At 44.6% G+C, this 15902-nt stretch overlaps 5 protein-coding genes across 5 annotated transcripts; 4 read left to right on the top strand and 1 right to left on the bottom strand.

Moving 5' to 3' along the window:
* Window positions 1-225: 225 nt before the first annotated feature.
* LOC129742896 (uncharacterized) lies at window positions 226-1350 on the top strand. Its single transcript, XM_055734840.1, has one exon. The coding sequence runs from the start codon at window positions 226-228 to the stop codon at window positions 1348-1350; it is 1125 nt and encodes a 374-aa protein (XP_055590815.1).
* Window positions 1351-5836: 4486 nt separating this feature from the next.
* LOC129742895 (uncharacterized protein K02A2.6-like) lies at window positions 5837-7725 on the top strand. Its single transcript, XM_055734839.1, has 2 exons — window positions 5837-7598; window positions 7679-7725. The coding sequence occupies exons 1-2, from the start codon at window positions 5837-5839 to the stop codon at window positions 7723-7725; spliced, it is 1809 nt and encodes a 602-aa protein (XP_055590814.1).
* A 1842-nt stretch (window positions 7726-9567) lies between these two features.
* On the top strand, window positions 9568-12911 carry LOC129748705 (uncharacterized). Its single transcript, XM_055743389.1, has 2 exons — window positions 9568-10596; window positions 10669-12911. The coding sequence occupies exons 1-2, from the start codon at window positions 9594-9596 to the stop codon at window positions 12909-12911; spliced, it is 3246 nt and encodes a 1081-aa protein (XP_055599364.1). The 5' UTR covers window positions 9568-9593.
* A 116-nt stretch (window positions 12912-13027) lies between these two features.
* On the top strand, window positions 13028-14122 carry LOC129742894 (uncharacterized protein K02A2.6-like). Its single transcript, XM_055734838.1, has one exon. The coding sequence runs from the start codon at window positions 13028-13030 to the stop codon at window positions 14120-14122; it is 1095 nt and encodes a 364-aa protein (XP_055590813.1).
* Window positions 14123-14436: 314 nt separating this feature from the next.
* Window positions 14437-15636, bottom strand: LOC129748706 (enoyl-CoA hydratase domain-containing protein 3, mitochondrial). The gene is made up of 2 exons (XM_055743390.1): window positions 15486-15636; window positions 14437-15425 (listed from the first exon to the last, which is right to left on the bottom strand). Exons 1-2 carry the CDS (start codon window positions 15519-15521, stop codon window positions 14625-14627), a joined length of 837 nt encoding a protein of 278 aa, XP_055599365.1. The 5' UTR covers window positions 15522-15636; the 3' UTR covers window positions 14437-14624.
* Between the last annotated feature and the right edge of the window lie 266 nt (window positions 15637-15902).

Raw genomic sequence — 15902 nt, 5'->3', positions numbered from 1 at the left:
ATTTATTACAACAAAGTGGCGACGAGTTGGTTCAGTACCGATTTCGCGAATAACAGTTGTCCGTCGCGTTAAAATCGGCTTTTCGATCGACACAATCACCGCGTGTGAGAAGTTGAGGTTACCATCATGCCGGATCCAGCTGTAAATCAAGCAGTAGGGGGACTCGCACAGCAACCATCATCCAACCAGATGCTGATGCAGATCCTTCAACAGCAACAATAGCTTATGGCACAGCTTACTCAGCAGGTCTCAGCTACCCAGCAGGCCATTCACAAGCTGTCGAGGGACGAAACGGTTTTGGACTCCCTTTCCAATAACCTTACCGAATTCGTCTATGATCCGGAGCAAGGCAGTACGTTCGACTCCTGGTATGCACGTTATGCAGATTTGTTCGACAAGGATGCCGAAAAACTGGACGACGCTGCGAAAGTCCGGTTACTGATGAGGAAGCTGAATCCACAAGCACATGAGCGGTTCACCAGTTTTATACTTCCGAAGCTGTCCAAGGAGTTATCGTTCAGTGAAACTATTGGGAAGTTAAAAACGATCTTCGGATCCCCAGTGTCCGCGTTCCATCGCCGTTATCTGTGCTTGCAGACGACAAAAGACGATTCCGATAATCTAGTGTCCTATTCGTGCAAAGTTAATAAAGCGTGTGTGGACTTCAAGTTAAAAGATATGTCAGAGGAACAGTTCAAGTGCCTCATTTTCGTGAGTGGTCTCAAGTCAGCACGAGACTCGGACATCCGTATGAGGTTGATAACGAAGTTAAACGAAACTAAGGACGTTTCTCTGGAACAAGTGGTGGAAGATTGCAAGAATTTACTGAACTTGAAAAAAGACAACAGTCTTGTTGAGAAACAGCAATCATTCAGTGCAGTGAATGCCATTCATAAAGAGCGGCATCCCAAACCAAATCATGAACATTGGGCGGGAAAGTCAGTAAATTCTACCAATCTACCAAAAACTCCGTGTTGGGCGTGCGGTGCTATGCACTTTTCTGTGGACTGTACATACCGTGAACATCAGTGTCGTGAGTGTAAAAAGAAAGGCCATAAGGAAGGATATTGCGCCTGTTTTACGTCTGGCGGTAGCAGCAGCAGCAACAAGAAGAAAAAGAAGAAGAGTAGCAGAGAAGTGAAAATAGTGTCCGTGAATAATATCACCCAGAGCAGGAAGTACTCCGAAATCGAAATCAGGTTCCGGTACGATTGCAGATCGATTCAGCGTCGGATATCACGATCATTTCTGACCAGTGTTGGCGAAAAATCGGCGAAGGAACAATTCCCTCTTGCAACGCCAAATCTGCATCTGTTAGGACGTAGTAAGCAGCGACTCCTATGGTACTAAGCATAGTAACCACTGTATCCTTAGTTACCTAGTTTGTTAGGAAAATAAAACTTTTCAATCTTTGACGAGCATTCAACCAAGTTGGTTCAGCTGTGTTTCACTCTGCTCAATTGGTTATGAGCCCAGCTGAATAATTGAAGCCCGGAAGATTCTGCAAGCAGTTTTCAAGAAGCCATGGTTCTGGAAAGAGATTCCCCCAGCGGTCCAGCAGCACAAGGCGGTGCTAGCGGAGTGAGCGGTCGAAATCCTTCGCAAATCAACAGCGGATTTGGCGATGGTTCGAATGGTGCACAAGCGCACGCAGGCGGAAACGTTCGAGTTCTCGGACAAGTCAGTCTCCCGGCGCTGGAGAAACTTAAAGGTCGCGAGAATTACTCAACGTGGGCGTTCGGCATGAAAATGATATTAATTCGAGAAGGCACGTGGTACGCTGCTTGTCCCGGAGAAGGTCAACATGTCGACGAGGAGGTGAGCTTGAGGGCACTCGCTACAATTTGCCTGAGTTTGGAGTCGGTGAACTACAGCCTAGTTCAGGACGCACGAACGGCACAAGAAGCTTGGGAGAAGCTACGAAGAGCTTTTCAAGACGACGGTCTGACGAGGAAAATCGGTCTGCTGCGGAAATTGACATCGATACGGCTGGAGGAATGCGGAAGCGTGGAATCATTTGTCGATAGCTTGATGTCCACTGTCCATAAGCTCGCCGGGATTGGGTTCCGAGTAGACGATTCGTGGCTGGCGGCGTTGCTGTTGATGGGACTCCCTGCGAATTATGAGCCGATGATCATGGGATTGGAGGCTTCGGGAGCAGCACTGACGGCGGATGCGGTAAAGACTAAGATACTGCAAGACGTTAAAATTCAAACAGTATCGAAGTCGAGTGGTGCTGATGGCGCGCTCTACAGCGCACAAAAATCAAAGCGGCGTGGCAGCAAGAATAACGGCAAGAAGGACGGCGGTTGTTTCATCTGCGGAAAACCTGGTCACTATGCGGCGAAATGTCCCCAGAAGACGGCGAACAACAAGGCAATGTGCAGCGTGTTTTCGATTGGCAACGTTGTTGAGTCCGAGTGGTACTTTGACTCTGGAGCGACAGCACACATGGCGCGTTCGACTGACGGTTTCGTGAAGCAGCAAGTTCTTTCTCACCCGGTCGGAACAGCGAACAACGGTTCGATGACGTCTGTGTCCAAAGGTTTCGTCAAGCTGGAAGTCAACGAAGGTCCTATCGAGATTCAAGAGGTGTTGCAGATTCCTGAACTAGCAGCAAATCTACTGTCGGTGAGCAAAATATGCCAGAAAGGATTGACGGTTTTGTTCGACGCAAAAGGCTGTAAGGTTCGCGAGAAGAGTGGCAACATTATAGCTTCTGGAACTCATCAAGAAGGGCTATATCGACTCAACCGCAAGATGGATGGTTCGTTGCTGACGGTAACCGCAGAAATGTGGCACAAACGCTTAGGTCATCTCGGTCAGCAGAACATGACCAAACTGCAATCGATGGTCGACGGTTTGAAATGGTCCGGAACGATACCCGAATGTGTGGCATGCATCGAAGGGAAGCATGCACGAAATCCGTTTCCTTCAAGTGGTTCCAAGGCGAAAGGTTTGCTGGATCTGGTGCATTCAGACTTGTGTGGCCCGATCGAAGTCCCGTCGCTTGGTGGAAGTCGTTATGTCATCACTTTCATAGACGACGCCAGTAGGAAGGTGTTCCTGTATTTCCTGGAAAAGAAAAGCGAGGTGAAGGATGCCTACGAACGGTTCAAGGCCAGGGTCGAGCGGCAAACTGGACGAAAACTGAAGGTGTTGAGAACCGACAACGGAACCGAGTACGTCAACGAAGAGATGCGGAAAAGTTTCGAGAAGGACGGAGTACAGCACCAGAAAACCTGCCCATACACTCCGCAACAAAATGGGTTGGCGGAGAGGATGAATCGCACTCTTCTGGAAAAGGCCCGTGCGATGCTGAACGATTCTAAATTGCCGAAGCAGTTTTGGGCTGAAGCGATTTTGACAGCAGCCTACATTACGAACCGGTGTCCATCAAGAGCGTTGGAGAACATCACACCCGAGGAAGCATGGTCCGGAAAACGTCCGAACTTGCATAATCTAAAGGTCTTTGGTTCACGTGCGATGGCGCATGTGGTGAAGCAGAAACGCAAGAAGCTGGATCCGAAGTCCCAGGCATGCATTTTCGTTGGGTATGCCGAAGATTCCAAGGCATACAGGTTGTACGATCCGGTCCGCAACGAAGTGTTCATCAGCCGTGATGTCATCTTGGTCGAAGAGGGAAAGCCGACAGCTTTGGTCAATTTTTCAAGCCCAGATCCTGTCAATTTCATGGAATTGACAACGATGCAGATGGAAGAATCTGTTACCCAATCCGAGGATGCTGACTCTGCGCTCCCACCGCAACTTAGTAGACCGGCTGATCAGCAGCTAGAGTTTAGGCGCAGCGGTCGGGAGCGCCGACCCCCAGGCAAGTATTCCGATTATGTTACTTTTACGCCTTTTACTGTCCTGGAAAATTCCCCCCAGACATCCTTGGTTGCTACTGACGATCCCGTGAGTTACGCTGAAGCCCTGGCGAGGCCGGACCGAGGCCAATGGTTGGCCGCCATGCGAGAGGAGATTCGATCTTTGGAGGAGAATCAAACCTGGGAGTTAGCTGATTTGCCGGAAAACCGAAAACCGATACGCAACAAGTGGGTGTTCAGGACCAAACGGGATGCTGACGGACGAATCGACAAGTACAAGGCGCGTCTTGTCGTGAAGGGGTGTTCGCAACGTCCAGGAATCGACTACGACGAGGTCTATTCACCGGTGGTTCGATATTCAACGATCCGATATCTGATGGCGCTTGCAGTGGAGCACGACTTGGACATCGAGCAAATGGATGCTGTGAGTGCGTACCTTCAAGGAAGTCTCGGAGATGAGGTCATCTTCATGGATCAGCCGGAAGGGTTCGGCGATACGAGCAATAAGGTCTGTTTGCTCAAGAAGGCGCTTTATGGTTTAAAGCAGTCCGGACGAGTGGAGTTTGGCTTATCGCAATCAAAGGTGGACAATTGCCTGTACTACCAGCTGGCGTGTGGAAAAATGCTTTTCGTCACCGTTTACGTTGATGATTTTCTAATTTTTTCAAACGACCCGAGCCTGAAGAAGAAGCTGAAGGAATTTCTTTGTCAGCGGTTCAAGATGAAGGATCTTGGAGAGGCCCAACTTTGTCTCGGATTGCGAATTTCCCGTGACCGAGCTGATGGTAAACTGTGGATCGATCAGGCTCAGTACGTGGAGAGCATCTTGCAGCGGTTCAACATGGGAAACTGCCACCCAGTCTCGGTTCCGATGGATCCAAGTACGAAGCTGGACAAGACGATGTGCCCGACCACGAGGGACGAAATCCTGGAGATGAAGGAGGTTCCGTACAAGGAAGCAATTGGTTGCCTGACGTATTTGGCTCAAGCAACGAGGCCGGATATTAGTTTCGCCGTGAATCAGGTCAGCCAATTCTGCAGTAACCCTGGTCGCCAACACTGGGAAGCTGTGAAGAAGATATTCAAGTATCTGAAGGGAACCGTTTCCAACCGTAACGAGTACAGCCGAGCAGGAGGTCATCTAGTTGGATACTCAGATGCGGATTGGGGAGGAGATCCTGATAGCCGGAAATCGACAACTGGCTATGTTTTCACCATGATGGGAGGAGCTGTATCATGGAATGTTAAGCGGCAAGCTACTGTTGCGTTGTCTTCATGCGAGGCGGAGTATCTTGCGCTGTCCAAAACCATCCAAGAGGCTCTTTGGTGGCGCCATCTACTGATGCAGATTTTTGGAGAACGAGTCATCCCGATACGATGTGACAATCAATCCGCCATCTGTATCGCAAGGAACCAAGGGTACCATCCGAGGACGAAACACGTGGACATCCGGTATCACTTCGTGAAAGATGCACTGGAAGAAGGCGTTGTTGATCTGTCTTACATCAACACAAAGGATCAACCAGCAGACGGTTTCACCAAGGCCTTAACGAGTCTGAAGCATGAAGCATTCAAGAGCTTGGTAGGACTCGTAGCTTAGGGAGGAGTGTTAGGACGTAGTAAGCAGCGACTCCTATGGTACTAAGCATAGTAACCACTGTATCCTTAGTTACCTAGTTTGTTAGGAAAATAAAACTTTTCAATCTTTGACGAGCATTCAACCAAGTTGGTTCAGCTGTGTTTCACTCTGCTCAATTGCATCTGGGGGATCACTTCATTTGGCCCGAGAGTTTTGGTGTGATGTGAAGATCGGTAGCAAAACAAAACGTGGACTGTGTCGTGTTGCTCCACCAGACCTGAAGCTTAACATCTTAGGCTCTGACTGGATCGAACTCTTCGGATTATGGGACGTTCCCATCAGCTCATTCTGCAACAAAATCAACAACCAATCGCCTCATCCGGATTCATCCCTGCAAGCTAAGTTCCCGAAAGTATTTTCGTCGGAAATGGGTCTCTGTTCAAAGACCAAGGTTCGCCTAAAACTCAAGGGTGAACCGAAACCAGTTTACCGGCCCAAGCGTCCGGTGGCCTACAGCGTGCAAGGTGCAGTAGAAGATGAGCTTCAGCGAATGCAGAATTTGGGCATTCTCGAACCAGTGGACCATTCAGATTGGGCAGCACCCATCGTCGTGGTTCGGAAACCGAACGGGAGAGTCCGCATTTGCGCTGATTTTTCGACCGGCCTCAATGAGGCGTTGGAGTCAAACCAGTGTCCACTTCCCCTACCAGAAGACATCTTTACAAAGATGGCAGGATGTAAGGTCTTCAGTCATATTGACCTATCCGATGCCTATCTCCAAGTGGAAGTGGACCCCCGAGATCAACATCTTTTGACAGTCAACACCCACAAGGGCTTATTTCGTTACACTCGTCTCACACCCGGCATCAAATCAGCTCCGGGTGCATTCCAGCAGATCATGGATGCAGTTCTGGTGAGTGGCATCGGTAAAGCCTGTGGTTATTTGGATGACGTGCTAGTGGGTGGTCACACAAAAGAGGAGCATGACCGCAATCTGCATCAAGTGCTTCAGCGTCTGGAGGAGTATGGCTTTACGATTCGGATGGAGAAGTGCAAATTCCACATGCAGCAAGTGGAATACTTGGGCCAGGTTTTAGATGGTGATGGAATCAGACCCGATCCGGGAAAGACTTCCGCCATTTCCACCATGCCACCACCTCGGGACGTCTCATCATTACGGTCATATTTAGGAGCTGTAAACTACTACGCAAAGTACATTCCCGAAATGCGTAAGCTCCGGTACCCGATGGACCAGCTTTTGAAAACTGGTGCCAAATGGAACTGGTCAGAAGCGTGTCAGCGATCGTTCCATCGGTTCCGTGAAATCCTGCAGTCACCATTGGCGCTTACTCACTACAATCCAAAAATGGAAATCATAGTATCAGCGGACGCGTCAAACTACGGAATCGGCGCGCGAATTGCCCACAAGTTGCCTGATGGGTCAGTGAAACCGGTATCCTATGCGTCACGAAGCTTGACGCCAGCCGAGGCGAACTACAGCCAGATTGAGAAGGAGGGTCTGGCGCTAATATTTGCAGTAACTCGGTTCCATAGGATGATTTTTGGTCGGAATTTCGTTTTGGAAACGGATCACAAGCCGTTGCTGGCGATTTTCGGGTCTAAGACTGGCATCCCGGTTTATACAGCAAACAGGCTTCAGCGGTGGGCGTTAACTCTACTACTGTATGACTTCAGCATCAAATATGTCAACACAAATAGTTTTGGTTATGCTGACATTTTGTCGAGACTGATTAACACCCACGTCCGCCCCAACGAGGAGTACGTCATCGCATCGATTGAGCTAGAAGACACCATGCAAGACATCGTCAAGCAGTCTGTCGTGGGTCTTCCGGTAACTTTCAAGATGATCCAAGCCGGAACACAGTCGGATGCGATTTTGAAGCAGGTTAAGCAGTTCGTCGATACAGTTTGGCCAACCGATCGGTCGAAATTCAGCGACTCCCAGCTGCAGCAGTTCCATCAACGCCGGGACAGTCTATCAATAGTGTCCGATTGTCTCGTCTACGGAGAGCGATTGGTCATTCCTGCAAAATTTCGAGATCGGATTCTGCGTGTTCTACACAAGGGCCACCCTGGAGTGGAGAGAATGCGGTCCATAGCACGTAGCTACGTCTATTGGCCCGGAATCGACGAGCAAATCAGCCAGCGTGTACGAGCGTGTGTGGAATGTTCGAGAGCCGCCAAGACCAACACAAAAACTAATTTGGAATCTTGGTATGGTTTACTTTTCTTGTGCAAACCATCGCAGGTCAGGTCCAATACAAACGGAACGGAAGCAATTTTGGATGCGTATAAAAAATTTGAATTTTCAAATCGAAATCGGCCGGAAAAAGGTGTTTTTTTTTCGAGTAGCTGAAGGAGTAAACTGTTCTACGGAAACTGCTTGGAGTGAATTCAGATCAGATAGTGTGTTTTAAGTGGAAAACGCCAATTTACGGCGAAAAAGACGCCAGTGAAAACTTAAAAAGAAAGTGAGGTTATAACAGGAAATGAAAGTGTGCCAGCTTAAAAATGGCTAGCAGCAAGGAAGACGACCAGGATATGGACAATCCGGAACCAAACACCGGAACCAGAAAAAAGGCGTTCGAAAAGGATGAGACAAGCACAACACGAAAACCCAAGATAAATTATCAATACATAGGCAGCGATCAAGGACCGTTCCGAGTTTTTATAGAATTGTTAAAGAAAACAGGGGACAATCAAATAAACAAATTGGCACTTGCTAATACACTGCGCAAAATGATCATTTACAAAGCGCACATCCTGGATTTAAAAAATGTTGGACGTCACAAGGTAATGGTTTATCTTAATAGTTACGCTATAGCAAATCGCCTCACCAGTGATAAAAATTTGAATGAACTCAACTACCGTGCGTACATTCCCCAACATTTAGTAGCGGTCTCCGGGGTAATCGCAGGAGTACCTCTTGATATAAACGAAGACGAAATGATGGAAGAAATTCTATGTGAGTACCCTATAATGAAAATTCAGCGTTTGACCCGCTGGGAAGAAGAAAAAGGTAAAATTCCCACACAACGGGTTAGTGTACTGTTTAGAGCTAACAAACTTCCGGAATCCATCAAGTTATTCCATTGCTCTGTTAACGTCCGTCCGTTCTATCGAAAAACCATGATCTGTATGAATTGTCTGCGTTACAATCATCGTACAGAAAATTGTAAAAGTCGAAGAAGATGTACAAAATGCACAAAAATGCATCCGAATGCAGACGAGTTCGACAACTGCAATAAAGAAACCAAATGTTTTCATTGCCGAGAGAACCATGCTACGACGGACCCAAAATGTTCTGAGAGAACGAGACAAAATAACTTACAAGCCATTTTAGCTCGCACTAACCTAACAGTAATCGAAGTACACGAACGGTATCCAATAAAAACCCAAAACTTTTATGAGGCGCTAGTTGAATCTTCACAAGATCCAACCCCGGAGGAGTCTTACGCCAGTATGACTGCCGGAAGATACCAGCAACGAAACAAGGACACATCAAGAACGGTTCGACGCAAGAGGGTAGCGGAAAAAATAAATTCGCCTATCATCAGTGACTCGATTAATGTGTTCAAAGCCAGGAAGCAAACAGACAGCGAGCAATTTAATGGAACTGCACTCTTCAATAAGTTCAAGAGCACCGAAGTAGAACGTTTCAAGGAAAATTTGAGAAAACAACAGCAAGGTAAGACACATACGACCGCAACCATAGAAGAAACTACAGCCAGCCCTTCATCAAGTAAGCAACAAAGACTTGATGAGAACCACCGAGAAAAATTTTCCACCTTTGTTACAAGTATGATCGATAAAGGTAAGATAAACCCAAACAGTTTAGAGTTCATTAAGCATAATCAAAACGAATAAAAAAAAAAAGCAATATGAAAATTATCCAATCTAATATCCAAAGTTTGAGCAAAAATAAGCAAGAAGTACATCGTGTACTCTCGGATAAAAATTATGATGTAGCCCTATTGTCTGAAACATGGAGTAAAGAAGGAGAAGAGGGTAACAGGGAGTACAACATTTCTGGTTATCATCGAATCCTTGTATCAAGACCTGATGGTTATGGTGGAGTTGGAATATTTCTTAAAAATTCCCTCAACTACTTAAAACTTAATATAAATAGCAACTCCGATCTCATTCAATTCGCCGCAGTTAAAATGACAAAATTTGATATAGTGATAGCCGTTATATATGTAGCTCCTCACATTGACAAGAACGAATTCGAGACCAGCATGCATGCCATTTTCCTACAACTCAATAGATATACACGAATAATTATAGGTGGTGATGTAAACTGTCATCACCCAGCTTGGGGTGACGATACGACTGACCCAAAAGGTTCGATCCTCGTAACTGCTATAAACTGCTCAAACCTCATACTAATCAACACGGGTGAAAAAACGTATGTTCCCTTAGAGTTAGGAAGAAGGTCGACTGCCATAGACATTTCCTTATGCTCTTCCAACTTGTTCCAAGTAGTCAATTGGAAAGTTCTACCTCAATCCATCGGCTGTAGTCAACATTTGTTGATAGAGATGGACATAACAAGTGAAAAGACAAATGACACTCGAACTTACACGAACTATCAACAAATTTTTAAAGACATTTCAGCCTTAACTGGTGAGGAAATTTCAGGGTTAGACGTTCTGAAATCCAAAATCCAAAGAAGCGTTAGGAATAACAGGAAAAAAAGTAAACACATCCCAAAAATTTGGTGGGATCAGCAAGTAGAGGAGGCATGGCAAAACAAAGCAACATCTCTTAAAAAGTTTAATTCTCAAAGCACCATAGAAAATGCCATTGAGGTCAGAAAAAACAGAGCAATCTTTATTCGTACCAAAAAAGAATCAATGAAAAGGAGTATTAAAGAGTTCGCTGCCAGTATAGATCCTCAAATAAGTTCTAAGGCACTTTGGGATAAAATAAATAGGATAGCAGGAAACAACAAAAAGCAAAAGACCAACAACCCTATACAGGAAGATGTTGACATGGCAGAAAAGTTCATGGACTTACATTTCGGCAACAACGATATTGATTTTGATATCCCATTGTCGTATGGAAGAACGTGTGAATATAATATCCTTAATGCAGAGCTGTGGAATAGTATTCTATGCCGAAAGAAAAACAGGTCAGCCCCATCTAATGACCAAATAACATATGGTATGTTGAAACATTTACATCCCTCTGTACGAGACATCATAATAAACGATCTTAACAAGATGTTTATAGCAGGCAACCTGTCGTATCAACTGAAAGAAATAAAGGTTATCGCTATACCGAAACATGGAAAGGATCAGTCAAGTATCGAAGGTAAACGACCAATTTCACTGGTTCCAACACTAACAAAAATTTTAAACAGTGCGGTTCTGGAAAAGATCCAAACCCACATAAACATCAACAACATCCTTCCTGAAAAATCTTTCGGATTCAGGAAAAACGTTTCAACGACAACATGCATTAATTTCCTCACAAATATCGTCAAGGATAGCAAAAGGAAAAAACTCATTACATCTATTATTTTCATTGATTTAATGAATGCATTCAATGCTGTCAAAACAGAACTTTTGGAAGATATTATGACAAACCAACGATTTCCTCCAGAAATTGTAGTGTGGGTTGGATACTTCCTGAGAAACAGGAAGCTATCCATGCAAGTCGGGCAAAGCTGTGTGACACGAACAATCAGTAATGGATTACCTCAGGGAGACGTACTTTCACCCACATTATTTAATTTATACACTTCTGACTTACACCTTACTCAGAATGAAGACGCAGATATTCTGCAATTTGCTGATGACTTTGCCCTGGTTGTTAGAGGAAAATCTCTTGAAACAGTAGAACAGAGGACTCAAGAATTACTGAACAATTTTGTTTCCAGAGCTAGAAGGTTGAACTTTCAAATTAACCCTGCAAAGACTAAAGCGTTACTTCTCCTCAGGGGAAAACGCAAACTCAATATCCGAATACATAACGTACCTGTGGAAACGGTCGCGAGCCACAAATATCTGGGTATCCATATAGACCGATCCTTCGGATTTGGGATTCACGCTAAACAAACTGCAAAACAAATTCAGGAACGGCTGAGAATGATGAAAGTTATTTGTGGAACACGTGAAGGAAGCCATCCTCAAACTATGTCATTAGTTTTCAACGCACTATTACGTAGTAAAGCTGAGTATGGATCCTCAATAATCGGGAACACATGCAAAACTAATAAAGAAAAAATACAGGTCATCCTAAACGATGCTATGCGTAAAGCCACGGGTTGCAGCAGAACTACCCCTCGAAATACGCTTCTAGCTATAGCTGGTCAAGAACCTTGGGAAGTAAGAAATAAATTTGTTACATGTAAGGAAACTGCTAGAACTGTATACTATAGAACTCCAGTTTACAACCAACTACAAAAAGTGTCAGACTTTAGAGGAGATACGAAGAAGCTAAGTTTTATGGAAAAAATATTCGTGGAATATCAAGAAACGTTTATGCGCATAAGTCCTATGGTACAATCCAAGAAAATCGAAGTGAACATCTCTACAAATATTGGCATTAACTGTTCCAAGAACAATGTCAATCCAAGAGTGTTGAAACAAAAAGTGCTGGGTATCCTTAACAGTCGATACAACCACTGCCATCGAATCTACACGGATGCATCGAAATTAGGTGATAGATGCGGTATTGGAGTCTACATAGAATCTAGAAAAAGAAAAATTATATTGGCGCTCGACCGAGAAACAAGTATTATGACAGCTGAACTTCTAGCAATTAACACCGCAACAGAAGAAATTAGAAAGGAAAGGTTCGAAAACTCAGTAATTTTGACGGACTCGCTGTCATCTTGCACATTACTTGGAAACTATCTTGACCAAATTAATCGATGTAAAATCGTTGACGCAATTCTAAAGTCCTGTGAAGAATTGAACATACAAATTCAGTGGATCCCTAGTCATATCGATCTTTCAGGGAACGATATTGCAGATGAGTTGGCCAAAGAAGGAACCGGAACTAACGATATCGAATCGATACGAAACCCAATTTTGCTCAAGGACGCTTACCTCTATTTTGAAAAACATAAACAAAATCAAGCAAACAATTGGTATACAATGTACTCACAAGAACTCTCGAAAGGTCTTAAATTTTTCAATATTCAACCACAATTCTCTGCAAAACCATGGTATCACAAAATGGATCTAACAAACACCGAAACCAGAACCCTCAATCGCCTTATGGCTGGGCACGACTACAGCAAATACTGGCTAAATAAGATGCGGATAGTAGATAACCCTAATTGCGAAAATTGCAACCAACCAGAAACGGCAGAACACCTTATCTTAAATTGTCACATGTACAAAGATCTCCGAACGAAATTCAGCTTCGATGGTAAATTTACCAATATTGCTGAACTATTGAAGACAAAAGATACATTACTTCTAAAAGAAGTAGTAGAATTTTTAAAAAATGCTAAAATGAACATCTAAACTGTAACTTAGATTACCAAAAAGAAACTCTAGTAAAATAATCCTTACGATCACGTAACAAAAAATAAACACATACAAGAATACCGCTGGATATATGGTCACAGTCACCGATCCAAATGTGGTCGCACCCGCTACCACAACCAAACAAGAAGAAGAAGAAGAAGAAGAAGAAGGAATCTTGGCCTGTACCAGAAAAACACAGGCAACGATTACACGCCGATTATGCTGGGCCAGTCGACGGCAATTACTACCTGATAGTTGTTGACGCTTTCAGCAAATGGCCAGAAGTCATCTCCACCAAGCGCATCACAGCATCTGCAACGGTGGCCATGTTCCGCGAGATCTTCGCCAGAAACGGGATGCCCGAAACTTTGGTTACCGACGATGGCACACAGTTCGCGAGCGAGGAATTTGAAACGTTTTGCAGCAACCAAGGAATCCTTCACCTTAGAACACCGCCGTACCATCCGCAGTCGAACGTTCTCGCAGAGAGATTTGTCGACACATTCAAGCGAGGACTTCGGAAAATAACGACGGGGGGAGAGCCTCTCCGCGAAGCAATTGATACTTTCCTTTTGTGCTACCGCTCCACTCCTTGTCGTAGCGCACCTGATGGGAAGTCTCCAGCAGAGCTGTTATTGGGCAGACGATTACGAACAGCATTGGACCTACTGAAACCACCAACCTCGTTCTATAAGCAACCCGAATCGAAGCAGGAAATCCAGTTCAATCGAAAGCATGGCACGAAAGCGTTGAACTACGATGTCAAGGATCTGGTTTGGACTAAAGTACACCGAAACAACACCTGGTCGTGGGAGCCTGGTCAAATCCTTGAACGTATAGGCCGGGTTATCTACAATGTATGGTTACCAGAAAAGCGAAATCTTGTGAGGTCCCATACGAACCAACTGAGGAAGCGGTACGAGTCCGAACAACCAACATCACCAGTACAACAGCAGTCGACGCAAATTCCGCTAAGCATCCTATTAGATTCGTGTGGTCTTAGTCAGCCATCAGCCGCACCAGCCGAACAAGCAACAGGTGGGCCATCGCAGTTACCGTTACTCAACCAGCTAATACCTACCGAGGTCCCCCGCCGAGCGCCTTCCAAGCCCCCAAGAGCTACTACTCAGCAACAACCGAGCCAGCTTCGCCAATCTTCTAGAGTAAGAAGAACACCCGTGAGGTATGAGCCGTATCATCTCTTCTAAGAGGGGGAGGTGTTGGGAGAACACCCCTACACAACCTTATCACCATCATCATTATCAGTGGGCTCATCGTCTGACACATTCTGTCAGAGCGACTGACATCTACCACCCAAGAACACCAATTTTGCAAGTCATTCTAATTCACCACTCTTATCAAGAACCACACCGTTTATTCTCTTCTAGTTTTAACAATCGTGTAATAAAGTTTTTAATATGTTAGTTGTATAAATCATCGGCCTATTTATTACAACAATATTGGTTAAATGAAAGGAGCGTTCGGATGAATAAATTCAACAGCATTTTTTAAAAATATGTATGTAAATAACAACAAATTGTTTAATGTGAGAATATAGAGTTTCGCATTAGGAATCAAAAATATGAAACATAGTTTGCTCAGTTCTAGATACTAAATCAAAATATCTAATTTACAGAAATATCTTTTCCAAAGACTAATAAATGCAGGTATAAATTTGAAGAAACCAATCGCAACTTACCTTTGCGCGTACTACTGATGCTTCCACGATGCTTTCCGTTTTTCAACGAAGCTCCGAATCCCTTCCTGACCATCGACCGTAGCCAGGTTATCGGTCATCACGTGCTCCCCGCGTTCATAGGCAGCATTTATATCCAGTGCCAGCTGCTCATAGAAAAACTTTTTACCCAAACCAATCACAGCCCTACTTTTTGATTTGATGGCATTGCAGATCGTTTCAATTTCCTGATCCAATTGTTCTGCTGGAACCACTTTACTAACCATACCCGCCGTCAGGGCTTCTTCAGCACTTATCGGAAGACCGGTAAAAAGCATGTAGGAAGCTTTCATACGAGGAATTGCTCTAGCAACGGCAATTCCCGGTGTAGAGCAAAATATCCCGAACGAAGCCCCGGGAGTCGAAAAGGAGCTTCGATCACTACATACAAGCATATCGCAGGATGCAACCAGTTGACATCCAGCAGCCGCTGCGAGCCCATCAACCCGAGCTATCACCGGCACTGGTGACCTGAGAATCGTCCCAATGAGTTCCGTGCACTTGGCAAACACTTGTTTGTGAAAGTCGGAACCTTTGTCGGGTGTTAGTTCCTTGAGGTTGTGGCCGGCTGAGAATACACGACCTTTTGCCGAGAGAACAAAACACCGAATCGCAGGATTATCCTGGTGAGCAACAATGTTCCCGAGAATGCTATCCATCATGTCTAGCGACAACGAGTTACGAGTTTTTTCGTTGTCCAGCACTATGTGACCTACACCATCTTTCTCCTGATAGGTGCTCAGTTTCCGGTTTGAAACGTTGAGTAACGGAAACACCTGAAAATGAAATATGATATAAGGATACATTTTAACACAATTTCTTACCGAACTATTTACTTGACACTTGTTGAATATTTGTCTACACATTAACATATTGTTTTATAAATAAATTCAACAAAAATTAATAAAAATTAGTTTTAAGAAACAAAACAAAACAATCCTGAAATCGGCTGGCAAAATAAAGATGTAAGCAGTATTTACGTTATCGAATGCGTGCAGCACGCGATGCGAATGATGCGCGATGCGATACGCGTCAGGCTCCTTCACGGAAAATAGTAAGAAGGTAAAATTTACCGAGTTGCAAGGTAGTTTTACCTTTTTTCATTCACTTGCAAAAAAGTGAATTGTATCGTTTTTCTTTTCTCCCAATTTACCTAAATTTTACCTTTTTGGAATTCACTGAGCAAAAGGTACATTCTGCTGGTTTCCCATTTACTGTCTAAGAGGGTGTTTTTCGCTGTTCTTATTATTCAC

The sequence above is a fragment of the Uranotaenia lowii genome, chromosome 2 (genome assembly GCF_029784155.1).
Source record: "Uranotaenia lowii strain MFRU-FL chromosome 2, ASM2978415v1, whole genome shotgun sequence".
NCBI lineage: Eukaryota > Metazoa > Arthropoda > Insecta > Diptera > Culicidae > Uranotaenia > Uranotaenia lowii.
This window is presented reverse-complemented; position numbering and strand designations above follow the sequence as displayed.